Source organism: Scyliorhinus torazame, chromosome 1 (genome assembly GCF_047496885.1).
Source record: "Scyliorhinus torazame isolate Kashiwa2021f chromosome 1, sScyTor2.1, whole genome shotgun sequence".
NCBI classification, from domain to species: Eukaryota; Metazoa; Chordata; class Chondrichthyes; order Carcharhiniformes; family Scyliorhinidae; genus Scyliorhinus; species Scyliorhinus torazame.
In genome coordinates this window covers 339,017,601-339,045,103 of record NC_092707.1, presented here as the reverse complement: position 1 = coordinate 339,045,103, position 27,503 = coordinate 339,017,601, and the positions used below count along the sequence as shown (strand labels likewise).

General features: G+C 50.4%; 1 protein-coding gene across 2 annotated transcripts in view; it reads right to left on the bottom strand.

Moving 5' to 3' along the window:
• spata17 (spermatogenesis associated 17) overlaps nt 1-27,503 on the bottom strand; it is a 627,389-nt gene that overhangs the window by 289,034 nt on the left and 310,852 nt on the right. For both annotated transcript variants that reach the window (XM_072509320.1, XM_072509330.1), the window contains one exon: nt 15,038-15,170. In XM_072509320.1, coding sequence (XP_072365421.1) covers nt 15,038-15,170 — 133 coding nt within the window. The remainder of the gene's footprint in view (nt 1-15,037; nt 15,171-27,503) is intronic.

The window sequence follows — 27,503 nt, the reverse complement described above, 5'->3', positions numbered from 1 at the left end:
TCTTGATACAATCCTGTTTCTTTCCGTTTTGCCATTTTCTGGTAAGGTGGTGGAAGGGATGGGTGGATCTCCTGCCTGGTCTCCCTATATTAAAAAGGATATAGCTCTGAGGATTTCCCAGCTACATCAGGAATTCTGTCCTTATAAGACCATAATGAAACTCTCACCATCTGAGAGAAGGTGTGAGTTTTTAAAAGGTGAGCATAGGAACATTGGAGTAGGAGTAGGCCATTCAGCCCTTCGAGCCTGTAACATATTTAACTAGGATGTGGAGATGCCGGCGTTGGACTGGGGTGAGTACAGTAAGAAGTCTTACAACACCAGGTTAAAGTCCAACAGGTTTGTTTCAAACACTAACTTTCGGAGCACTGCTCCTTCCTCAGGTGAATGAAGAGGTATGTTCCAGAAACATATATATAGACAAATTCAAAGATGCAAGACAATGCTTAGAATGCAAGCATTTGCAGTTAATTAAGTGTTTACATAGTTAACTAGGTCATAGCTGATCTTCTCTCTCAATGCCATCTTCCTGCTCTATACTCATATCCCGGCATTCCCAGAGAGGTTTATTTTGTGAGGGCCACGAAGAATCCAGCACGAGTTTCAAGGGTACAAAGAAATAACATTTGTTTACAATAACATATATACACACACCAGCAGCAACCTCACTTGCTGCTTACTCCTTCCTGCTGGTTCCAAACTGGCCAGCTTTATTTATACAGGGAGTCTGCTAATGATTTCTCCGCCCCCCACATTGGGGAAGCTCATACTCCCACAGGATTGTGGGATTGTCATTAGTCCCCAGCCAATGGTAAGCAGGCAGGTTATAACATCCCTCACCCCCAAAAGTCCAAGGAATCCACCGAAGACCCTGGCGAAGGACGGCGTCGGACTCGTTTTGCCGCAGGCAGGACACTATTTGCATGAGGCACTGGATCGGGCGGCGTGTAACGAGACGGAGACCGCGCTTCTGTGATGTACGGCGTAACGGTTGTACATCCACGGCCCGTGGGCCCGAGGATTCCCCCTCTGATGCGTCCTGTGTCTCCATCTTGGAGTCAGAGTCTGCTGCCTCTGCCATCTCAGCGTCTCTATCTCCATGCGGTTCTGTAACGACCTGCACAGGCTTTGAGTGAGGCACCAGAGGAAGATTGTGAGGACTACTTTCCATTGTCTCTGGTCTCTGTGGCTGTAGAAATGAGCTCCGGGGGCAGGGAATCTTTGGAAGGGATAGACTTCTGGACCGAATGTGGTCTACATGTTTGCGCTGGTGACGGCACTGGGCTTGCACCTGGTAAGATATAGGGCCCGTTTGGCGAAAGATTACACCAGGGACCCACTGGGCACCACCAGCAAAATTGCAAACTAACACTGGGTCACTGGGGCCTCTGGTGCTTGGTGGGGGGCCTCTCTGCTGAGGGGGCTGTGCCTCTATGTTGGGGGGGTGGGGGCGGGGCCTCTATGTTGGCCTCCATGTTCAGGGCATGCCTCTATGCTGGGGGAGCGGGGCCTCTGTGCTCAGGGGACGGGGCCTCGGGTGCTTGGGGGGGACCTCTACGCTGAGGGGGCTTGGCCTCTATGCTGGGGGAGTTGGGACTCTATGCTGGGAGGGGGGCGGCTGGCTCTCGGGTGCTCGGGGGGGGGCTTCTATGCTGGGCGGCCTAGGCCTCTATGCTGGTGGGGGCGGGGAGGGGCCTCTATGTTGGCGGGGCGGGTCCGATATGTTTGGGGGGGGGCGGGGGGCATGTGGGCAGTGCAGGGCATTGGCAGAGCCACTGCCGCCAGAATGGTGGGCAGGCTAATGGGCAGGAGCCCCGGGCACCATCCGCCCGCACGGCCGCGGGCCTTGTCCATGGGTGTGACCCGCGCCCCAGGGACAGACCTCCCAGCAGCCGGCAGCCATTGGTGGCAAGGGGCGGGTCCGCACCCAGGCATCCCCCAGTGAGGGCATAGCCATCCAACGATGGAGCTATCAGGAGGGACGGGCAGTACCTGGCAGAGGACGGAGGGTGTGGCCAGGGGTCTGGGTGCATGCGTGGCTGTGGCGCATTCAGCAAGCCGGGGTAGACATGTACCCCAGGGCACCTGGATGTAGGGGGGACCATGCGCCATCCTTAAACATGATGTACACCCCCACCCCCTGCAGATCACAATGTTTGAGCACCAGCCAGAGATGTTGGCCGCCGTGGCGTGTGCCCCTGCCCTGCATGTGGCCCTGTGGCAGCGTTGGCGCTTGCGGCTGCGGCAGCAGCGGCTGCAGCAGAAGGACGGGCTGCAGCAGAGGGACAGGCTGTAGCAGAGGGACAGGCTGTAGCAGAGGGACAGGCTGCAGCAGGCCAGGTGGGACCCGCTGAGGCTGCAGGGCTGCCTGCCCGACCGGCGCAGGAGGAGGCCGAGGCGGACGTCGAGCTGATCATCGAGGGGGATGCTCAGGATGATGACACCAATGTGGATGAGGAGCAGGGGGAGCAGGTGGTGGTGGGGCCAAGGCACCGGAGGCACCCTATGAGGCCACATGTCTACCGGCACCACATGTACCTGCTGGACAGATCATGCAAGAGGAGTCTCAGGATGAGTCGGGAAACGGTCGCACATATCTGCCACCTTATGGCACACCTGGCACCGTGTGGGACTGGGGGAGGACATGCTCTCCCGGTGTCTGTCAAGGTAACGGTGGCCCTTAACTTCTATGCGGCAGGGTCATTCCAGTCGCCGAGTGGGGACCTCTCCGGCATCTCCAAGCCATTAGTGCACAGGTGCATCCGTGCAGTGACTGACGCCCTGTACAACATCGCAGACCGCTACATTCAATTCCAAGTGGACCTCGCCCACCAGAATGCCCGGGCAGCGGGATTCGCTGCTGTGGCTGGGATACCCATGGTACAGCGGGCGATCGATGGGGTGCACGTCGCCATGCGGCCTCCAGCGGACAACAGGGACGCCTTCATGAACAGGAAGGGGTCCTACTCCATCAACATTCAGATGGTCTGTGACCACCGCATGAAGATAATGCACATCTGCGCACAGTACCCGGGCAGTGTACATGATGCGTTTATCACAGCACAATCGTTCCTCCCCGCCATGTTCGAGGGACGCCACAATGCCTGCAGGGCTGGTTGCTGGCTGACGAGGGTTACCCGTTGTGTTCATGACTGATGACGCCTCTACGGAGGCCACAACCGGCGCGGAGACCCGCTACAATGAGGCCCATGCAGCACCAGGGGTGTGATCGAGAGATGCTTCGGCCTGTTGAAAATGCGCTTCAGGTGCCTGGGCCACTCTGGAGGGGCCCTCCAGTACCATTCGGAGAGGGTCGGCCGCATCGTTGTTGTCTGCTGCGTCCTCCACAATATTGCCCAGCAGAGGGGCGATGTGCTGGAGGGGGAGGAGGAAGAGGAGGGGGCACAGGGGGAGGCCGCGGGAGGGGACACCTCTCCAGATGAGGAGGATGGGGACGAGGGGGGCAACAGACGTGACATGGGGGCGGGATATGGATGGGAGGCTGCACGACGCCACCGGCTTGGCCAGCGCACACGGGAGGCGTTAATCGCCGCACGTTTCACCAACTAGGGGGGTAGGGGCTCTCTGAACAGGGGCACTGGCACCACCGTACTACCCCACCTCACCACCCTCACCTCCCACAACACCCGACTACCTTACCTGCCACACCACCACATGCACAGCACCCTCCTACTACGGCACAACGTGCTTGTCTAGCGAGGGGTTGGTTTAGCACACTGGGCTAAATAGCTGGCTTTTAAAGCAGACCAAGGCAGGCCAGCAGCACGGTTCAATTCCGGTACCAGCTTCCCCGAACAGGTGCCGGAATGTGGCGACTAGGGGCTTTTCACAGTAACTTCATTGAAGCCTACTTGTGACAATAAGCGATTTTCATTTCTCACACGATTGCCTGTGGAAGCGGGTGTGTTCAATGCCATGAAGGGTGATGACAACCCGCTCTGCGATGAGCTGCGAGCTCCAAATCATTAGCCAATGTCTGACTCATGGCCACATCTACACCCTCCACGTGGGTGGTCCCTGTACACGTAACGGACACTCCCATGGACATGTTGGGTAGCTGGCGGCGGGGTGCCGAGTACGACGGGGGGAATCTTTACACCCACCTGGGCTCACCGTTCCACCGACCTTTGAACACAGTGCCAATCAGTTCCGTTCACGACCACCCGGCCACCGGACATAGGACAGAGGCATCTTGCATTGGTGTAACAGTGAGTTTAATTGTAACGGTAACATACAAGTGCCCTAGCCCCTATAACTATACTGTGCCCTGCACCCGTGCCAACTTACTAGGTGTCAAACCTCTTGGCTTTACGTGCCCTACCACTACGTCTAGGTGTTTCCCCAGACGATACAGCAGGAGTGGAGGTGGACTGCTGAGACTCCGGCCCTGTGACTTGGCTCCCCATTGGCGTGTGTTTCCTAGGGCGGCCCAACTTGGATGGGCCAGGCTGCTCCGCGGGTGTGGTGGATGGCTTGGTGCCACCCTGTTCTGCCCACCAGATGCGCCAGGGACGGGACGGGGGGAGTCCGAGGATCCGCGGTGTTCCGGGACCTCACTTGCAGGAGTCACCGGGACAGGCCACAGAACCTCCTCCTCCCTCGGGATGCCCGATGGCCCGCGGGCCTCTCAATGGGACGGGGGTGCGAGCGGAGACAGGCTCCGAGGCACCCCCGACACCTGACGCTGCCGGTCCTGGAGGCCCGCTGCGGTATCGACCAGGGTCTGAATGTTAGCAGCGATGGAGCTCAGAGAGTGGGCCATCCCAGTTTGGGAATGCACCACCTCCCTCTGTGCTCATGCGACGCCACCCAACACCTGGGCAAGGCCGCCGATGCTCTCAGCGATGGCCTGCTGAGACTGAGCCATCGCTGGGGCAATGCCGCTGATGCTCTCAGCGATGGTCTGTTGAGACTCGGCCAGACTGCAGAGCACGGCTGAGATGTCCAGCTGGCTCTGGCACATGGCTGCCTGTGAGAGGGCAGCCCTGTCCTGGGCCACAGATGACGCATGCACATGAAGCCCCACGCCTTGCATAACCTGACCCATGGCCAAAACCGTTGCATCCATTGCCACCATCGCAGATGCTACCTGTGTGGTGTTGGCCTGGGTGGCAGCCATGACCGGCACCACTCCCTGCTCTTGGACTTGGATGGACTCCTCCACCTGCTGGAAGCTGGCCTTCATCCCGTTGTCTAGTCCCTGGGTTTCTAACTGCATCGGGTCTATGGGTGGGACTGGAATGCCCAGGAACCTGGGAACCGTCTGGGCGGCAGCTCGTTGCTGGAGCTGGACTGTCCTCCGGCCGTCCGGCCCCTCGGCTGCTCCTACCTCCACCTGCTGTACCGGTACGGCTGTGTGGTGCGCACCAGTCTGTGTCCCAGAAGCCTCATCACTAAAGTGCCCAACCGAGCTGCGAGTCTCTACGATGGTGGGGGGTGTCGGTGAGTGCAGTGACGCTAAGTCTGGGTCGTCATTGGTCCCAGATTCTGGTGGTTCCTGCGTTGAGCTCTGAGCCAGTGTTCTTTCTTTCATGTGCTGGGGATATGCTCCGATCTGGCAAGGGGCAACCTCCCTGTCCCCGCCTCTGCCAATGAGGTCCAGTGCCCTCTGCTCATGTACTGTGAGGGGGTGCAGTACAGGTGACCCGCCGCCAGTTCTCGCACGCTCCCTGTGGTTGTGGGTGGTCTTCTCCTGTGGGGGGGGGGGGGCAGCAAAGCATCAGAGTTAGTTGGTACACAGCATCCCGCAGAGGTGCCTCCTATATGATGGCATGGCATGGCATGGGAGCACTGGGCACCAGACCACGGCTCTCAGGGGTGTGCAGCCCATTATGGTCAAGTGCGGGGTTTGGCAAGACTCCTGGGGGTGGGTTTGGTCACATGTGTGGGTGATAGGGGTTGGGTGATGCCAGGGGCACATCTCGGTGTACTCACCCTGGCTGACCTCGTCAGGTCATGCATCTTCTTGTGGCGCTGCTCGGCCGTCCGTGGGGTTTGCCCCCCCGTGCTTGCCACAACAGGATGGGAGAATCTTGTCCCCTGCCTCTCTCTCCACAGCTTTCTCCAAAACTGCCCCGCTCCACAGCTTCACAAAATGTCCCACTGCATTCCTTGACTCCATCCAGGAATGACCTCATTTCCCAAGCTAAGAAAACAAATTCTCTTTGCAGGCTGAAAAAGCATATTAACTCCCCAGGGATCTCCCCAGTCAAACCACAGTCCATTAGCCTAGCCTGATAAACACATTCCTGTGTCAATTTCACTTGCTGGCTGCTAAAACCACCCAGGCTGACAAACATAATTATTTTTAAACAAACACATTCTAACCCCAGGCTTTTAACCGTTAAATTGCTCACTACATTTTAAATCTAATGTTCCTAACATCTTCCAATCGACTCATTAGACAAGGTGCTGACAGAGTGTGGACCCTGGCTTCCTCAGAGAACATTGGAACGTTGTCTCAAGCAAACTCTCAAGTATCTGTTTAATTCTCCTAATTACCTGACTAGCATAATTAGATGGGTGGCAATCTCCTCTCAGGAATGCCTTTGGAAAAATCATGTGGAGGTGCCACAGATCAAGACAACCAGCATGGTGTGCTGCCATTCCAGTCTGAGATAAGAAGACATTTCTTCATTCAGAGGATTGTGAATCTTTTGCATTCTCTATCCAACATGGCTGAGCATATTCAAGATTCACTTTTTAGGTACTCAGGAAAACAAGGCATTCGGGATAAAGCATAATTGAGGTAGAAATTTAGCCATTACTTTATTTAAACTGTGGCGTGGCTGTAGGGTGTGTGTAGCATATTTCTTATATTAGATTACAGTGTTTTGCACTAAGGGAAATAAATAAGATGTTGTGAGGACTGTTGGCCCTGAAGCAGTAGACTGAGGAGAATTTGTAATTTCTTTAAAATTAGTTTTTAAGGATGTCTGAAAAAGGACTTTCAAGAGTTTGCATCAATTGTACCTTTCTTGGATAATAAGAAACACTAGTCCATGTGACCTGGTGACTCTTGACCTGGAAGCAGCACCAAAGGAAGTTAAGATACTGACACCATGAGGCTAGACACAAAGAACAGCTACAGACACAAAGGAAGGCTGCAAGCAGAGGAGCTGGGAGGTGAAGGCCTAGTTATAGACACAAATAGAAAGCAGGCAGAGATAGAAAGAGCAAGATACCAAATTCTTGTGAGGAGAAGAGGCAAATCACTCTTTGGAAGAGGTCAGTTTTTCTGTTTTACCAAAAAGGAGACAGGTGTTCTTGGAGGTAATGTGTGAGCTAGCTAAAGAAAAAGGTAATACCTGAAAATCTGTGTGAATATCTTGGAAATGCTGAAGAGCTGGGTGTTTTCCCAGCAGTGACCCAACGATTATCTAGGGTGTTATTGGTTGGTTGGTTGAAAAGAACCTCTGGTAAGCTTCACCATCAGGACTGTTATGACTTGAAGGAGAGAAGGTTTCTAGAAGTGCGCCTTGCTAATGATAAACGTGCTCGTGAAAATCAGGGGTGAAAGCTATTGTCGAATAGCACTCTGTAATTATCCTGCATTAATTTTTTTTTAAATATATATTTTATTCAAATTTTTTGGCCAAACAAAACAATACAAAGGTTTTCCTTTTTACAACAATAAAACAGTATAAATAACAGTGGCCGTTTTTAACAAATAAATAAATAATATATAAACTAAATGGCAACTGCCATATCAAAAATAATAACTCTCCAAAAATAAAATCAAACAATCCAATATACATAGCCTAATACAAATATCTATACAAAAACACCCCTGAGGACCCGCCCGGGCCCCCCCCCCCCCCCCCCCTGGGTTGCTGCTGTTACCTTCCCATTTCCTTTATCGTTCTGCGAGGTAGTCAATGAACGGTTGCCGCCACCTGGTGAACCCTTGAGCCGAACCCCTTAGTGCGAACTTTAACCGTTCTAGTTTTATAAACCCTGCCATGTCATTTATCCAGGTCTCCACGCCCGGGGGTTTGGCTTCCTTCCACATAAGCAATATCCTTTGCCGGGCTACTAGGGACGCAAAGGCCAAGACATCAGCCTCTTTCGCCTCCTGCACTCCCGGCTCTTCTGCAACCCCGAATATAGCCAACCCCCAGCCTGGCTCGACCCGGACCCCCACCACCTTCAAAAGCACCTTTGCCACCCCCACCCAGAACCCCTGTAGTGCCGGACATGACCAAAACATGTGGGTGTGGTTTGCTGGGCTTCTCGAGCATCTCCCACACCTATCCTCTACCCCCAAAAATTTACTGAGCCTTGCTCCGGTCATATGCTCCCTGTGCAAAACCTTGAATTGTATCAGGCTTAGCCTGGCGCACGAGGATGACGAGTTTACCCTACGTAGGGCATCAGCCCACAGCCCCTCCTCAATCTCTTCCCCCAGCTCTTCTTCCCATTTCCCCTTCAGCTCATCCACCATGATCTCCCCCTCGTCCCTCATTTCCCTGTGTATATCCGACACCCTACCATCCCCCACCCATGTCCCTGAGATCACTCTATCTTGAATCTCCTGCATCGGGAGCTGTGGGAATTCCCTCACCTGCTGCCTCGCAAAAGCCCTCAGTTGCATGTATCGAAATTCATTCCCTTGGGGCAACCCATATTTTTCCTTCAGCGCTCCCAGACTCGCAAACGTCCCGTCTACGAACAGATCTCTCAGTTGCACAACCCCAGCTCTCTACCATGCTCCAAATCCCCCATCCATTCACCCCGGGACAAACCTATGGTTATTTCTTATCGGGGACCACACCGAGGCTCCCGTCCTTCCCCTATGTCGTCTCCACTGCCCCCAAATTTTTAGTGTTGCCACCACCACTGGACTTGTGGTGTATTTCTTCGGGGAGAACGGCAACGGCACCGTCACCATTGCTTGTAGGCTGGTTCCTTTGTCCACCCCCGGGACACAGTCCTCTATCCTCGTCGCCATCACCTTAGCCAGGAGCGTAGCATCTACATTTAAAAGGGAAATGGGCCTGTAGGACCCACACTGCAGCGGGTCTTTTTCCTTCTTCAAAAGGAGCGACATCGTTGCCTCCGACATAGTCGGGGGCAGCTGCCCCCTTTCCCTGGCCTCATTAAAGGTTCTTGTCAAAAGCGGGGCCAGTAGGTCCATATACTTCCTATAAAATTCCACCGGGAATCCGTCCGGTCCCGGGGCCTTTCCCGCCTGCATGCTCCCAATCCCTTTTACCACCTCCTCCATCTCAATCTGTGCTCCCAGTCCCGCCCTCTCCTGCTCCTCCACCTTAGGGAATTCCAGCTGATCCAGGAAATGCATCATTCCCTCCTTCCCTTCCGGGGGCTGAGCCTTATATAACCTCTCATAAAATGCCTTGAACACCCCGTTCACTCTCTCTGCTCCCCGTTCCATCTCTCCCTCCTCATCTCTCACCCCACCTATCTCCCTCGCTGCTCCGCTCTTCCTCAATTGGTGGGCCAGTAGCCGACTCGCCTTCTCTCCATACTCATACTGTACACCCTGTGCCCTCCTCCACTGTGCCTCTGCCTTAACCGTGGTCAGCAGGTCAAATTCCACATGTAGCCTTTGTCTTTCCCTGTACAGTCCCTCCTCCGGTGCCTCCGCATATTGCCTGTCCACCCTCAAAAGTTCTTTCAGCAATCGCTCCCTTTCTTTACCCTCTTGCTTCCCTTTATGTGCCCTTATGGATATCAGTTCCCCTCTAACCACTGCCTTCAACGCCTCCCAGACCACTCCCACCTGAACTTCTCCATTGTCATTAAGCTCCAAGTACCTTTCGATGCACCCCCTCACTCTTAAACATACCCCCTCATCCACCAATAAGCCCATATCCATTCTCCAGAGTGGGTGCTGTTCATTTTCCTCTCCTAACTCCAGGTCTACCCAATGTGGAGCGTGGTCCGAAATAGCTATGGCCGGATATACCGTCCCTGTCACCTTCGGAATCAGTGCCCTTCCCAAGACAAAAAAGTCTATCCGTGAGTATACTTTGTGAACTTGGGAGAAAAATGAGAACTCCTTACTCCTAGGCCTAATAAATCTCCAGAGGTCTCCCCCTCCCATCTGCTCCATGAAGTCCTTGAGTACCCTGGCCGCTGCCGGCCTCCTCCCGGTCCTGGACCTCGACCGGTCCAGCCCTGGATCAAGCACCGTATTGAAGTCTCCCCCCATTACCAACTTTCCCGCCTCCAGGTCTGGGATACGTCCCAACATACGCCTCATAAAATTTGCATCATCCCAGTTCGGGGCATATACGTTCACCAGAACCACCGCGTCCCCTTGCAATCTGCCACTCACCATCACATATCGACCCCCACTATCCGCCACTATGGTCTTTGCCTCAAACAGTACCCATTTCCCCACTAAAATAGCCAACCCCCTGTTCTTCGCATCTAAACCCGAATGAAACACCTGCCCCACCCATCCTTTACGTAGTCTGACCTGGTCTATCAGTTTCAGATGGGTCTCCTGCAACATAACCACATCTGCCTTTAATTTCTTTAGGTGTGCGAGTACCCGTGCCCTTTTGATCGGCCCGTTCAGCCCTCTCACGTTCCACGTGATCAGCCGGGTTGGGGGGCTCTTTACCCCCCCCCCTTGTCGACTAGCCATCCTCTTTTTTTAACCCAGCTCCTCACCCGGTTCCCACGTACCCGTATATCCCCCCGACGGCGCCCTCCCGCCTCGACCACCCCATCCCATAACAGCTCCCCTTCTCCTTAGCAGCAGAAACCCAGTTAACCCCCCGCCTCCGCTAGATCCCCCTCTAGCGTAGTTGCACCCCCCATGTTACTCCCAGAAGTCAGCGAACTCTGGCTGACCTCGGCTTCCCCCCTTGTCCTCGGCCCCCACTGTGCGAGGCTCCCTCCTTCCTGTGTCCCTGTTCCCGCCATGATTACCATAGCGCGGGAACAAAGCCCGCGTTTCCCACTCGGCCCCGCCCCTAATGGCCGGCGCCCACAGTTCCTCATACTCCCCCCCCCCCCCCCCTCCCCCAACATGGGGAAGAGAGAAAAGTTACAGGATCGCAAAACTAACAAATTGAAAAAACCATCCCCCCCCCTTTTTCTCGCCCCATATAATCACCCCACCACTTTGTCCCAAAAGTTCTTTCTCTCGCCAGACTATTCCAGCTTCTCGTCCACAATGAATGTCCACGCCTCTTCTGCCGTCTCATAGTAGTGGTACTTCCCTTGGTGTGTGACCCACAATCTCGCCGGTTGCAACATTCCAAACTGGACCTTCTTTTTGTGAAGCACCGCCTTAGCCCGATTAAAATGTACCCTCCTTCTCGCCACCTCTGCACTCCAATCCTGGTATACGCGGATCACCGCGTTCTCCCACCTACAGCTCCGAGTTTTTTTTGCCCATCTGAGGACCGTCTCTCTGTCATTATAGCGGAGAAACCTCACCACTATAGCTCGGGGTATTTCTCCAGCCTTCGGTCTTCGTGCCAGAACTCGACAAGCTCCCTCCACCTCCAAAGGGCCCGTCGGGGCCTCCGGTCCCATTAGCGAGTGAAGCATCGTGCTCACATATGTCCCGACGTCCGCCCCTTCTGTGCCTTCGGGAAGACCCAGAACCCTTAGATTCTTCCTCCTCGAGTTATTCTCCAGTACTTCCAACCTTTCCACACACCACCAGGCCCTGTATTTCGTCTTCATTTTCAGCAGCCTTTGCCTTCACGACCCGAAGCTCCAGCTCTTGGGTCCTCTGCTCCTCCTTTAGCCCTTCAATCACCTGTAATATCGGGGCCAACAGCTCCTTCTTCAACTCCTTTTTCAGCTCTTCCACACAGCGCCGCAAGAACTCTTGTTGGTCCGGGCCCCATAACAGGCGGCCACCTTCCGACGCCATCTTGCTTTGAGCTTCTCTTCCTTGCCGCTGCTCCAGAGGATCCTCCGCAATCCGGCCGCTATCCTCTCCCTTATCCATGCGTGTCCGGGGGGGGATTCTCTTCTGGTTTACCGCACAGTGTTTTTGGCCGTTTAAATTGCCGTTGAGGCTCCTATTAAGAGCCCAAAAGTCCGTTCTAACGGGAGCTGCCGAAACGTGCGACTTAGCTGGTCATCGCCGCACCCGGAACATTATCCTGCATTAATAAAGAACAGCATATTTTGCGACTGTGTAGCTACCTAATGTCATACATACTGAAGGAGACGTATTGCGGGTGCGTAAGATGTGTTTTTGTTGTATTGATTAAAGTGAAATTTTCCTTTTTTACTTGAGGTATCATTTTCCTCTTAATTAATACTTAATTTCTGTTGGTTCTGGGTCGTGTTAAAGTGAAAGCTACAAAAAGTTGAATCTTGTTGGTAATTTCTTCTTTTGATGGTTGTTTGGTGAATTTGGTTATGCTGGTTTATGGTTTCCTCAAGGAAATTGTAACAAAAACTCATATATAAAAGTTAAACTGGTTTGTATCCATAGGGAAAGTTTTACAAACATTTTTTGCAATAACTGTATCTGAGGCAACAATAATGTAAGACAGACAAAGCAATGAATTTACACATGATCTTATAGCATGCTTGGTGTACAATTTAACGTGAGCAGCTTGCAAATTAGGTGCATTGACATGCTGATAGTTTCTATAAAAGACACTGATCTAAAGTTCACTATAACTCTACTCCAGTAGATGAAGGACAAAAAATTAAATTTCCATTTTGCTCCATCTTCTAGGTCCAAAGGAGCACATTAAAGTGCTCAGCGTTAGCCAGTCAAAATCAGAGTTTTATGGCAGTGGTTTTGCCTGGACGATGCAAACAATTAAAAGATGGACAGGGCCTTGAAGAATAATGCAAAGTTGTCTGTAGAAAGCATATTTCATCCCAATCAACATGTAAAAGTACAATTATCCATAACCAAAGCTTGCTTCACAGCTGTAAAGTTCAGCTGTAATGATCCCTGCACATTGCACTTGCACATCAATTATGATAATCATAATCACGGTCGTTAAGCCGAATGTTCATTACTGTCAGGATGCCACTGACAGCAGTTTCAATCATCAGTTGCAATGGGCAAGCAGTCACAGTTGCACCCATGTTACTGCACCAGGGTTTTGCAACATTAAATCCATGATCTGTTCTACTTCCCACTCTATTTTACAACTATTGAGGAAGAAAAGTTGACTTTATGTTCTACATAATGTACTAAGATAGTTTCCTGCTGATTTGTTTTAATGATCTTTCTTCAGTAAATGATGAATTGAGATATTTAAACCTGCATTGCCCTGCTGTTACTTTTTGAACATATTTTTAGGGTTTAATATGAAAATTTTGCTTGTGGTGTAATATTGCGTTTGAAAGAAAACCCTTTTCAAAACTTTGCATTTTTGGTGAGACAACCACACTATGACTGCAGATTTATTTATTGATGTCGCTGCCCTCTGCTCTTTAATTCCAGTCTAGATAGTCAGAGCCAAAGTGGTGAAGTTAGCAGCAGCAATAAATTAAATACACCAAAAGACATTTGTTTTAACTATTCTAAAGCATAAGAATAGTATGTAGTGCGGGGTGTTGCAAATTGAATTAGTCACTTATCTCATGACGGGTTTAAATACAACCAATTAAATTGTTTTTGGTGCACAATTGACAAACTTGTAACATTCTTATTTTATAAAAGTGTATTCTCAAATTTATTGTTTTCAACATTTAAAAAAATTTTAGTTGTAGGAAGTAGAATAACGTTAACAAGATAAACTTGCAGACAAGTTCCGAAACAATGATTATCACAAATTAATTTGAATTTATAAATTGATTTATGGAATTTTACCAAGAATCAACATTATTATAATTCTTTCTGAATGTTCCATCCACTCCACCATTTCCCCACGTTTATAGGTAAATCATTCAGTTGTAAAGTTTATGATGTTCACTTAATGTAACCACTGGAATTAGATTTTACAAGATGCAAATTACTACTGCAGATCATCCATTGTTCTAACCTCTACATTTTCCGAGCAGTTGCTTATCTATGAATCACAGGTGTAATGGGTTCTAGAATTTATGAAACAAGGTAGCTTTGCTCAACTTAAATTATGTCAGATAAGGTGAAACGCTGAGCCGCTTAACACAATGAAATCTAATGGTCAAAGTTATGCCAAAGTGTGCACTTGCATTTGTATTTTGATCTGTATGTAAGTTTTTCACAAGAAAAGTAGATGCGAATAAACAGATGAGCAAAGTTGATTAAAAAAATAATAACTCAAATGGCATCCGATGCATTCTTGGCAGACATTGTTCACTGAAATGCTCATGCAAAATATACAAATCGACCACACATTTTTCCCACGCAAAAATGGAAGACTGTGAGTTGGATGTCACTCACAGTTTTCCTGAAATATTGTTTATTAGAAACTGAAGGTCTTGGGCAACAAAAGGATATTCCTCATCTTTTTGTACAAATCTTCTAAGGTTTTGTGTTCTATGAATACAATATTGTCATGAATGCTGGTTAAGGATAAATTTAACTGCTTGAGAAATCTCATTCCCGCTACTAAATAATGGAGATGCAGTGACTGAAAGGAACACACGTGCACTGTAATTAGCTGGTATTCCTTCGATATATCAAAAATGAGTATTAAAAAATGAGCTGTCAAGTTGCACATACATATTTTATTTTCATTCCCAAGAAGCCATTTTGTTCAACTGTTCCAGTCAGGTCACAAATTGATAAATATCATCAGTGTTGATTTTGCTATTATTAGAGATATTCAGATGAAGTGCTGTAAATTGATAAACTCACCTTCAAGATATCAGCCTTTTCTTTTTCTCATGGTTTCGAAGCAATGCATATGACAAATTTATAATAGTTCTTAATTAACACCCTGAACAGTTGCAATCGCACAAAATCATAAACACATTTTGAAATGTTACATGGGTATTGCATACAAACAACTATCAATTTACACTTTTATTGATGATTATGGATGTTGAAAAACCAGTCGGCAATTACTGTAGATTGTTGAAATACAAGAAACATCAGCTATGCTGTGTTATTTTGCTGCTTTCCTACCTTATTCTTGTTTGGCATATCCTCAGTTGCTCTAAAGTGCTTGGTTCCATAAGCAAGAGGTTCATATTCGGTGCTAGTATGAAGAAGTGGCTGATGGGTACGGTGCCGATTTGGATTGCTGAATGGCAGGAATCTAAATAAGATATGAGAAAAAAAATATTGAAAGCATGTAGAGCATTAAGAACTGAAATCCCTCATAGTATTTTTGTTAGTAAGTGAGCGAATTTACTTCTTGAAGATGGCAAACTGACACAAGATGTTGGCGCACCAATGCATTGATCCAAATAATGGTGGATTGTGAATTTGACTGCTAACTGAATTATCAGATATGCTTACACAAGGAAAGGAAAATTATGCTGTGCTCCTCTTGTGTACCATACCAGTTCTAATGTCCTTATCTGCTCTGGCCTACATATGACTTCAGATCCACAGCAATATGGTTGACTCTAAATGCCCTTTTGAACTGGCCTCAAAAGCCACTCAGTTGTACCAAATGACTACTAAGTCTACAAAAACGAATGGAACTGGACGGACCACCAGCATTGATCTAGGTACAGGAAAAAACAGTGGCAAACCCAGTCTTGTCGATCCCTTAAAGTCCTCCTTAAAAACATCTGGGGTTGGTGTCAACATTGGGAGAGCTGTCCCACAGGCTAGTCGAGCAAAACCCAAGCATTGTTTGCAAGGCATGGTTCTGCGAGTATGACTATGTCCCTGACACCAGCATCATCATCCTTGGATACATCCTGTCCCACCTGCAAGACAGATCCACCAGAGATGATGGCACAGTGGTATCCAGTCAGAAGGGAGTTGCGGGGAGTTCTAACACGAACACTGGACCCCATGAAGCCTCATAGCATCAGGTCAAACATTGTGAAGGAAACCTCCTGTTGGTTACCACCTACAGCCCACCCTCAGCTGATGAATCAGTACACCGCCATGTTGAACACAACTTGGAGAAAGCAATGAGGGTAGCAAAGGATTAGGATGTATGATGATTGGGAGATTTCAATGTCCATCACCAAGAGTGGCTCGGCAGCACCACTGACCGAGCTGTCCGAGTCCTAAAAAGCATAGCTGCTGGACTGGGTCTTCTGCAAGTGGTGACCCAGAAAGAAAGAAGCAGTTCAAATCCCAGTAGAAATCACCAACACAGACATCATTAACACTTGAGTTCCATTTTAAGGTTTACAAGACCAGTTTGGACGAGTTTACCGATAGCCTTCTTTTCCAAATTGTATTGTTTTTTTTGTATTCCTTTTTGGAGGGAACCAACAAGAGGCAAAAACCTGCATGGCCTCATCCTCCGTAAACTACCTGTCGCAGATTCATCTGCTAATGACAGTATTGGTAGGATCGACCACTGACGGTCCTTGTGGAGACAAAGTCCTATCTTCACATCGAGGATACCTTTGTGTTGTGTGGCACTTTCACTGCTAAATGGGATTGATTTCAATCAGATCTAGCAACTCAAAACTGTATATCCATGAGGCATTGTGAGCCATCTTTCCAATGCAAATGAAATCACTCAATCAAACTCAAATAGATCTCTGCATAGTTGAGTTTGAAATGAAATTAAAGGAATGTTAACTGGAATACCACATTTGTTGGAAGTTCATTTATTTTGCTGTTGTGGACCCAATGCACAGCAAAAGACCAATTTTCTATTACCCGTCTCCTGTGATGGGGTGACAAGGTAGTCCAGTTCCTGGGAGTTGGCATATTGATTCTGCACATTAATCCTGCCTAGATTTGACGGTGTGAAGACAAATTAATGTCTTCATGGTTCAACTGCTAACTCACACCTATAATTTACATTTTCTCCATATTTTATCTGAAACATAAAAATACAAAAGCATGCGCAATTTCTTTTTGCTCAAGGGCAGATATTAGGACTGACTCCCTAGTCAGGCATAGTATACCAACAACCATGTTTGTCAGCTCCAACATGAGGTGAAAAATCCCGACTAAATAATACTGATTTTCCAGAACTCACGGTTGAATAATCTGCTCTACACCTGTGGGCTACAAACCACTTTAGTGAGAATATTGAAGCTAAACTGCCACCCTCTGTCCCATCAAAGCTTTTGGAAGACCTCACTGACATTTCATCAGACAACTCACTTAGAACCAAGTTCAGTGAAATAGCGCTGGTGACATTTTGGTGTGAATGCATCGTATGAATACAGCACTGCTTTTTCTGCAACACTGAAAGCTTTCATCCCATTTAGTACAAACTAATTATACAAAACTACTTTTTCGTAAACACAACAAAGAAAACAAAATACTGCACCAAGAAGAACATTAACCATGACTTGCCCATGAGTTTGGCAGATACCTTGACACTGTGTGCTTGCCGTTGGGTGGGTCTACGCAATACACCCACACTTCAAATAAATTTTGGAGAGGGGTGGGTTTTGCAGCAGCACTGAGAGGGGTGGGGCAGGGCCTAAAAACGCCGACAAGCCCAGCTTCACAGAGATCTGACAATTTTAAAAAGGATGCTGCGATCTCAAAACTAAAGGCCCTCCGCCCCACCCCCACCCCCCATCGGCAGCATCAGGGCTTCCAGTGTTCCCCCACCAGCATCGGGGCTTCTGAAACCCCCTCACACCATCAGTACCAGCCACCCACCCAAGTGAGCAACACCCCGCTATGAGGTCCCTTTCAGGCCCCACCTCTTGGCAGTGCCACGGTTGCATGGCACTGCCCTGCCTTGTCCCCGACCACCTGGAGGCGGCAATGTCCTCCGAGCCCCCGGCATGGCCATCATGTCTGATCGCTGCTGGTGGAGACCAGTAGTGATTCCCGCCGGCTTCACGTTGCACCCGCGGGTGGGAGAATACTGGGAGCCGGGAAAATCCGTCTTCAAACAGTTCCGGCATATTTAAATTAGGATTTCCATCAGCTGCAGTGGGCCGGGAGCATTGCGCACTGCTTGGTGCCCAGCCCAAGTTCCATTTCGAACCTCTCCCGTTATTCTCATTACATAGCGGGATATGCGCCAGGTGTAACGCGGCCTGAGAATCACCCCCACAGCAGAGTGGGCTAAATAGCTGGCTTGTAATGTAGAACAAGGCCAACAGCGCGGGTTCAATTCCTGTACCGGCCTCCCCGAACAGGTGTCGGAAAATGGCGACTAGGGGCTTTTCACAGTAACTTCATTGAAGCCTACTTGTGACAATAAGTGATTATTATTATTATTATTAATAGTATAACTGACTTTTATACAGAAAAAATATTTTCCTTACAGGTAGACTGCAGAATGAGTTCCATGAAAACAAAAAAGTTTGAGAACCCTTGAACACAGCGTTCTCCGCTGAGTTCTTCAATATTTCTGTATCAATGGTCTGTACACATTTCATACTGCACTTGTTTCCGTATTTCTTAAGGACTCTGAAATTTTCTGACAGTTAGCAAAATTCTTTCAAAATTCTTTTGTACTTCCTTAATACTCCATAGAGTACAGTAAGAAGTCTTACAACACCAGGTTAAAGTCCAACAGGTTTGTTTCGAATCACAAGCTTTCGGAGCACAGCTCCTTCCTCATTCATCTGAGGAAGGAGCTGTGCTCCGAAAGCTAGTGATTCGAAACAGACCTGTTGGACTTTAACCTGGTGTTGTAAGACTTCTTACTGTGCTCACCCCAGTCCAACGCCGGCATCTCCACATCACTCAATAGAGTGTTTATGCACCATCAATATTTCCAACCGAGCATTCACTGGAGACCGTTTTTGTTACATTGGCCTTGTTACATTGTTACAAACTTGAAGTTATGCAGAAACATTCCACCTCAATTTGTGAAAGTTTTTGGCTGAAAAGTATAGTGATAGATGAGTATTTATTAAATGTACAGTCTGAGAAATTGGCACATTAAAACCAAAATTCCTGGAGGTATTTTCTGCTGTCAGAAATTCAGGATCCTGGGACATGACTTCTGACCACCAGTCTGCTTTGGCCTTGACCCTGTCCTGGGCCACTTACATAAAGGGGGAGGGTAGAAACTTACCAGCATAGTCCCTGCCGCAATGCCATGAGCAAACCAAATAACAACCCCCCTCCCCCACCCCCTCCATGCTCCCTGACCAATTGGGAGGGAAGGTGGGATGGCATATATATTCTGTCAAATGAAGGTTTTTTCATTGAAGGGAGCATGACATGGGTCTGGGATTCTCCCAGTATTTTGAATTTTGAGGCTGCAGTAACCACAGAAATGGACAGAAGACCTGGGAAGGCTGCCACTCTGGTCCCTCACTCTTACCACGGGGTCCCGATGAAGGATCTCAGGAGTTGTAGTGAGGTGAGCTCTCCCAAAGACAGAAGGAAAGACAACTAAGCAGCAATGGGTCAAGTTGGCTGAGGATGTCAGCAGTAGATGCATGCTCCCTACAACTTAGAGTCAGTGCACCAAAAGGATCCAGGACCTCCGGAGACAAATGAGTGACAAAACACTTGCGGGTGTCAAGCCCCACACTCTGACTTTCCCAGAATTCTCAGGCCATGCCTCAGGTCAATACAGTCCTCCAATGTCAGCCACTGAAAATGCTCCACTGGGAAGAAGGTCTTGTTCCAGGAGGTTGCAAACATCAGCAGTGACCTGGCAAGAGATGGGCTTCCTGAGGCAATGGTATTCAGGAATTTTGAGCAAAGCTCAGCCTCTCTGTGCATCATGTGTTGGGGGTCTCATCTCCTCTCAACTGGATCTCTGTGCCCATCCCGTCTGCTCGATAGGGGCATGTGGTTGAGGAAAAGGCATGTGGTGTTGCTACTGGTGTTGCTGCTGCTGCTGGAGCTGTTGGCTGTGGTGTGACGTTTGCTCTTGAGCCTCAGCAGAGGTGAAAGGTAAAGCGGCATAGGCTGCTCGCATGCTGTGGTAAAGACTGGCAGTCAGTGCAGCTGGAAGTGAGTGAAGTGCATGACAGATAAAATCGAAAACAAATTGAACAGTCCCCAGTTGAGCAATGAAGCTGTACACTGAGAGGAGTATTTTGAATAGTAGCCTTTCAATGACCATGGCTGGAGTTCTTTGCAGTTTGTCAGTTTCACTGAAAAAACTTTTCCCACTGTGCAGTCACAGCGGTGGCCATGCTGAGTATTTGACAGCTTGGGAAACTGGTTTCATGTCTGGAAAGTGCAGGATACAGAGCGAAAGGACTTGGAAATTGGCTCCTTAACAATCTCTCAAGCTCTTAATTACTTATAAGACAGATCAAGGAGGGTTCCCCGCTCACTTCACTGCTGTCCCAGGGAAAGTTGAAAAGAAGGACTCCTGCAGAATCCTGACTCAGTCACTTTTCTGGCACCTTCCTACCTCGCTTGCCCCTAAACCTGCCTCCAGCAGCCTTGAAAACTTCTGCTCGTAATTTTGTGGTGTGAGTTGGTGAGGCAGAACCTTAGCAAGTGCTTTAATCCTCCCCATTCCTTTCTGAGTCTCTTCTAATATCAGAACTTGGATGTTGGGGATGGGGTGGGGGAGTGATTTATGATCACAAAATCTGGCATACCCCTTCTCATTGGGTTATTTTATGATTGGCAAAAACAAGCAGTGACTGGTGGGATAGGATATCCGTATATATCTTTGTGGTTTTCCATACCACATGTGCTCAACACGAACCTTCTCAGTTACCAGCAGGAAGGCAATAGGAGATGAGCCAGGGAAGAGCAACAACCATCTGGAGGAATCGAGGGAAATATCCCATCTCCAAGTTGTCCCAAACTTGCATGAGTCAGGTCAATGCCAGGCACAAAAGATGCCACATACAGGGAGCTCATCACCCAGGAGGTGATGATGCAGCTCCTTATGTGATGGGCATCTTGTGTTGTGCTGTGGCAGGAGTTTGGACCAAAAAGAGTCACAGCAGGAGCCTTAGCTTTTCAGAGGTTGGTGGCATAGGAAAGGAGAGTTCAAGATGGAAAGGAGGCTCCTTTTCCTTCAGATAATTATCAGCTACCAACGAACATTGATAAACATGCATGGAGAAAGGTTGCTCATCAAATTAATGTGTTCAGTATTATCTTCTGTACTTGGCTGCAGTGAAACATGAAATATCATTTTAATAAGGTCATAGGGAGTCCAGAATGAGTAAAAATGAGACAGAAGTTTTATTCACAAATGATATATGTACACTTCCCAGTAGATCCCTACTGGGTTCCTTTCGGGTCGGTGCCTTACTGACCTTGTATATACTGGGTAATTGGGATACCCCGTCTCGTGCCGGGGGGGGTGGGGGGGGGGGGGGGGGAGCTCGTACTTCGCAAGGAGTCTCTTTGGCTCTGGTAAGTTCTCGTGGAGCTGCACATCAGTCGGTGTCTCGCACGCTGGCGAACGCCATCGACAGCAGGAACCATGTAGTGGCCGATTGTCAGGTGGTGGCTAAACTACAGGATCAGTGTCCATGACCTTTGAGGCCCGCGTCTCCATCTCGGGGTCGGACGACACGACATTGGGCAGTCAGCATCGGGAGAGACTGGAGGTGTCACCGAAGGCTGGTTTAGCAATGGGGCCGGAGGATCCAGGACAGGCTTCTTCTGAGGCACTTAATGAAGGAGCAATCACCGTGAGCGAATGTGATCCAGGGAGGTGATCATCGCCATCTTATGGACCTACAGCCACTCAAGAAAGGACCGGCGAACTCAAGAAAGGACCGGCGAAATCAGCGTGCACACGTGCCCATGGGTGGCCGGCCACTCCCAAGGGTGTAGGGGGTGCCGCCGCAGGGAGCTTCTGGTGTTCTTGACAGATGGAGCACTGTTGGGCCAATGTCTCGATATCCCTGGCCAGCAGAAGTAGTTTGTCACCAGCATCTTCATTTTGGGCAGTCTGGGATGTCTGTTCTGAAGATCCTTCAGAACGGCAGCCAGTCCCAACAACCCTGGTCCCCACAGGAGGATGCCATCCTCCATAGTCAACTCTGACAATTTTGAGGAGAAAGCCTTCAACTTTGCTAGTAGCTGTTGATGATGCTCACTGAATAGCAGCAGATGAATCATCTTGGAAAGTACAGGGTTGGTTTGCGTCCATTCGCAAACACACAATGCAGTAGCCGGCAAGGATTCCATGAGGTTCAGGACAACAATCACTTTGTCCCCTGAAGGAGGTTTGCAGATTCAACCTGCAGGGGAAGACATCTCAATGCATCAGCATGTGCAATCTGGGTCCCTGGTCGTGTTCGAAAGAGTATTCGTAAGGGACCAATAATAGAGCCCAGCACTGAATCCTTGCAGACGCTATTAGCGAGATCGCCTCATCTTCATGGAAGAGACATAGCAATGGCTTGTGACCGGTGATGATTAAAAAAATGGCAGCCATAGACATACTGATGGAATCGCTTTACACCGAATATGACCATCAGAACCTCTTTTTCGATCTGGACATATTTTCTCTTGGCCGCAGTCGGGAGGCAAAAGTGATCGGACGGTCGTGGCCGTCGTCCATTCGATGGATCAAAACTGCCCCAATGCCATACAGTGAAGCATTGCACATGATGTACAATGGTTTTCAGGAGTCAAAATGTGTCAACACCCCTGAAGAATACAACTGCCGCTTCACCTTGTTAAATGTCATATCCTGGGCCTTGCCCCAAGCCCATGTCTGGCCCTTTTTCAAAAGCAAGTTTGGCAGGAGGGGCGGGGAGCTGGAACAATTTTGATCACTCATGCTTCTTGGCAACTGGGTGCAAACCATCCCGGTCCATCCTATATCCCAAATATATCACTTCTTTTGTGTGGCCCAGGCAGACCCTATATTTGGACAAGGTTCTGCAAATGTTCTTGTTCCATGGCCCCTGTGACTTACACATCATCTAAGTAAACTGCAACACACGGCAATCGATACAGGATTTTCTCCATGACACATTGGAAAACTGAGCACGGCGAGGAGCTTCCAAATGGAAGCCAGGTATATTGTGCGTGTTAATTGTGATGTATTTCCATGAGGTTTTATCGAGCACCAGCTGTAGATAAGCATTGTTCGTCCAATTTCGTGAATGTACAGCCACCTGCCAATGTTGCATATAAATCCTCGATGCGCGATAAAGGGTAACGGTCTGACCTCAAAACCATGTTCACTGATAATTTATAGTCTCTGCAGAGGCAGGCGATCTTAATCTTGCTTAATTACGGGGACCACCGTCGCCACACAATCAGCGAAGCGCACGTATGATGCCCAAACTTTCCAAATGCTGAAGTTTGGGCTCAACCTTCCCCACTTATAGTGTAGGGAACCAGGCGGACACGAAAATATCGGGACTGGGCCTCTGGGGACACCTGGACATTAGCCACGGCCCCTTCGATGGCACCCAGACAGGCTGGAAAATCTCCGGAAATTTGCTCAATACCGTACACAAGCCGCTAGATCCCATTTGGAGGATATGTTGCCAATCCAATGGCAGCCGGTGTAATAAATCATGGCTACTTCTGCGGACAGACAAAACACCCCCGGCAGCGCTGCCCGGCGCGGAGAGCGCTCTGCAAGGCCTGTGGCAAGAAGGGACATTTCGCTGCAGTGTGCCAGGCCCGCTCAATCGCCGCTATTGTCCCGGCACCCCCCACGTGCGGCCAGTGGGCACCGCCATCTTCCTCTCCTCCGACCACGTGCGGCCCGTGGGCGCCGCCATCTTGCTCCACTCACAACACGTGCGGCCCGTGGGTGCCGCCATCTTGCTTGCCTCAGAACCAATGGGCACCGCCATCCTGCCTGCCCCAGGACACGTGCAGCCTGAGGGCGCCACCATCTTGCCTGCCCCAGGACATGTGCAGCCCATGGGTGCCGCCATCTTACCCGCCTCAGGACCCCTGCCCATCGGGCACCTCATTGGGCCGCTCATCGCCTGCAACTGCCGACGACCAGCCGCGTCTCGCCTCGGTCACGATCGACCAGTCTTGACCACACAACCTCCCGACCACTTTGACAAAGGTGAAGGTCGACGGGCACGAGATATCCTGCCTTCTGGACTCTGGGAGCACTGAGAGCTTCATCCACCCCATACGGTAAGGCGCTACTCCCTCGCGGTACATCCCGCTAACCAAAGAATGTCCCTGGCCTCCGGATCCCACTCCGTGGCGATCCGGGGGTATTGCATCGCCACCCTCACCGTCCAGGGCGTAGAGTTCAGCGGCTTCCGGCTGTACGTCCTCCCCAACCTCTGCGCTGCCTTGTTACTCGGCCTGGACTTCCAGTGCAATGTCCAGAGCCTAACCCTGAAATTTGACGGGCCCCGAACATCCCTTACTGTTTGCGGCCTCGCGACCCTTAAGGTTGACCCGCCTTTCCTGTTTGCAAACCTCACCCCAGATTGCAAACCCGTCACCACCAGGAGCAGACGGTACAGCGCCCAGGACAGGACCTTCATCAGGTCTGAGGTCCAGCGGCTGCTGCGGGAAGGTATCATCGAGGCCAGCAACAGCCCCTGGAGAGCCCAAGTGATAGTGGTGAAAACCGGGGAGAAAAACAGGATGGTCGTTGACTACAGTCAGACCATCAATTGGTACACGTGGCTCGACGCGTACCCCCTCCCACGCATATCTGATATGGTCAATCAGATTGCGCAGTACTGGGTCTTCTCGACAATGGACCTGAAATCTGCCTACCACCAGCTCCCCATCCGTAAGGCAGTCCGCCCATACACTGTGTTTGAAGCAGACGGCCGCCTTTACCATTTCCTTAGGGTTCCCTTTGGCGTCACCAACGGGGTCTCGGTCTTCCAACGGGAGATGGACCGAATGGTTGACCGGTACGGGCTGCAGGCCACTTTACCGTATCTGGATAACGGCACCATCTGCGGCCACGACCAGCAGGACCACGACGTCAACCTTTCCAAATTTCTTCACACCGCCACACTGCTCAACCTAACTTACAACAAAGAGAAGTGTGTGCTCAGCACGAACCGATTAGCCATCCTCGGCTATGTGGTTCAGAACGGAGTTCTAGGGCCCGACTGCAATCGCATGCGCCCCCTCATGGAACTCCCCCTCCCCCACTGCCCCAAGGCCCTCAAACAATGCCTGGGGTTCTTTTCGTATTACGCCCAGTGGGTCCCAAACTATGTGGACAAGGCCCGCACACTCATTCAATCCACCGCTTTCCCACGGATGGCCGAGGCTCACCAGGCCTTCAACCGTATCAAAGCCGACATCGCCAAGGCCGCGATGCACGCGGTCGACGAGACGCTTCCCTTCCAAGTCAAGAGCGATGCATCAGACGTCACTCTGGCCGCCACCCTCAACCAGGCAGGCAGGCCCGTGGCATTCTTTTCCTGCACCCACCATGCCTCCAAAATTCAGCACTCCTCCGTCGAAAAGGAGGCCCAAGCGATCGTTGAAGCTGTGCAACATTGGAGGCATTACCTGGCCGGCAGGAGATTCACTCTCCTCACTGACCAACGGTCGGTTGCCTTCATGTTTAACACACAGCGGGGTAAGATCAAAAATGATAAAATCTTGCGGTGGAGGATCGAGCTCTCCACCTACAATTAGGAGATTTTGTATCGCCCCGGTAAGCTCAACGAGCCCCCCGATGCCCTGTCCCGAGGTACATGTGCCAGCGCACACCTGGACCGAATCCGGACCCTGCACGACGATCTCTGTCACCCGAGAGTCACCCGCTTTTACCACTTCATTTAGGCCCGCAATCTGCCCTTCTCCATCGAGGAAGTCAGGGCTATCACCAGAGACTGTCAGGTCTGCGCGGAGTGTAAACCGCACTTCTACCGGCCAGACCGTGCATGCCTGGTGAAGGCCTCCCGCCCCTTTGAACGCCTCAGCTTGGACTTCAAAGGGCCCCTCCCCTCCACCGACCGCAACACGTACTTTCTTAATGTGGTCGACGAGTATTCCCGATTCCCCTTCGCCGTCCCATGCCCTGATATGACGTCTGCCACCATCATCAATGCCCTCAACACCATTGTCGCTGTGTTCAGTTTCCCCGCCTACGTCCACAGCGACCAGGGATCCTCATTTATAAACGAGGAGCTGCGCCAGTAACTGCTCAACAGGAGCATTGCCTCGAGCAGGACGACCAGCTACAACCCCATGGGAAACGTGCAGGTGGAGCGGGAGAATGGGACAGTCTGGAGGGCCGTCAAGCTGGCCCTATGGTTCAGAAATCTCCCGGCCTCCCGCTGGCAGGAGGTCCTCCCCGATGCACTTCACTCCATTTGGTCGCTCCTGTGCACCGCGACCAACGAAACTCCCCACGAACGTCTCTTTGCCTTCCCCAGGAAGTCCACCTCCGGGGTTTCGCTCCCAACGTGGCTGGCAGCTCCAGGACCCGTTCTCCTCCGCAAGCATGTACGGCTCCACAAGGCGGACTCGTTGGTTGAGAGAGTACAGCTACTCCACGCAAACCCACAGTATGCCTACGTTGCGTACCCCGACAGTCGCCAAGACACAGTCTCCTTCAGGGATCTGGCACCAGCTGGGTCCCCCCCGCCCTCCCCCCCCCCCCCCCCGCCCCCCCCCCCCCCCCGGCGCCACCCTCCCCTCCCCCGGCGCACCCCACAGCAGCCCCCGCTCCAGGACAATCCATCCTCCCCTTTCTCCCACCCGGGGATGAAGAGGATTTCGACACACTCCCGGACTCCCCGAAGACCAAGCCGACTCCTGAGTCGCCACCAGCACTGCGGCGCTCTCAACAACAGATCAAGGCGCCCGATCGTCTAAATTTGTAACCTTCTCTGTAATTTTAAAACCAATCTGTATGCATATAGTTTTGCACCACCCCCGCTGGACACATTTTTAACAAGGGGTGTATGTGGTAGTCACCACTGTTGTATTATATTGTATATATGGGTATTCTGGTAAGGCCCTTGTACTACAGGTACGGGGGTAGATCCCTGCCTGCTTGCTCCACCCAGTAGATGGACTATAAATGTGTGTGCTCTCGAATAGCAGCCATTTCGTAAGCTGCTGTAGGAGGCCACACATCTCTGTGTAATAAAGTCTCGATTACATTCTACTCTCGTCTCGCGGGTGAGGGGCTCAGTGCCCCTGCAGGTTCTATAGGCCATCCCGAAGATTGTGTGTACCTATAACAGGGGCAACTACAGCTGCCGCCTGTGTTCCACCGAACACCTCCAGGACAGAGCCCTGTTTGTGGTAATATGGTACCGGTCATTTTAATTCACTCCTACTGTGAGCAGCCTCTGGCTACACAGCTGAAGGCTACTGCTAATAAGGAATGGCATTGTTAGTTATGTGAACACTTTACAGCAGCAAGTTGGGTTTGTTACTTGCTCCTGCTGGTGGCTACAATGCCTGGAGGCTGCTGTTGCTGTGAAAGGGAAGGTAAGGTGTAGAACTGTTCGGGAATGGGGTATTGGGGTTGTTTTGTTGCACACAAATTAATTCTTCACAGGGAGCCCAGCCAGAAAGGCCTCCTTTCCTTTTCCTACTCTTCTTCCCCGTGATCCAGAGCTTCTCATCATATAGCTGGTAGAAAGGCCAGTCCCCTCATGATGGCGATGATGTA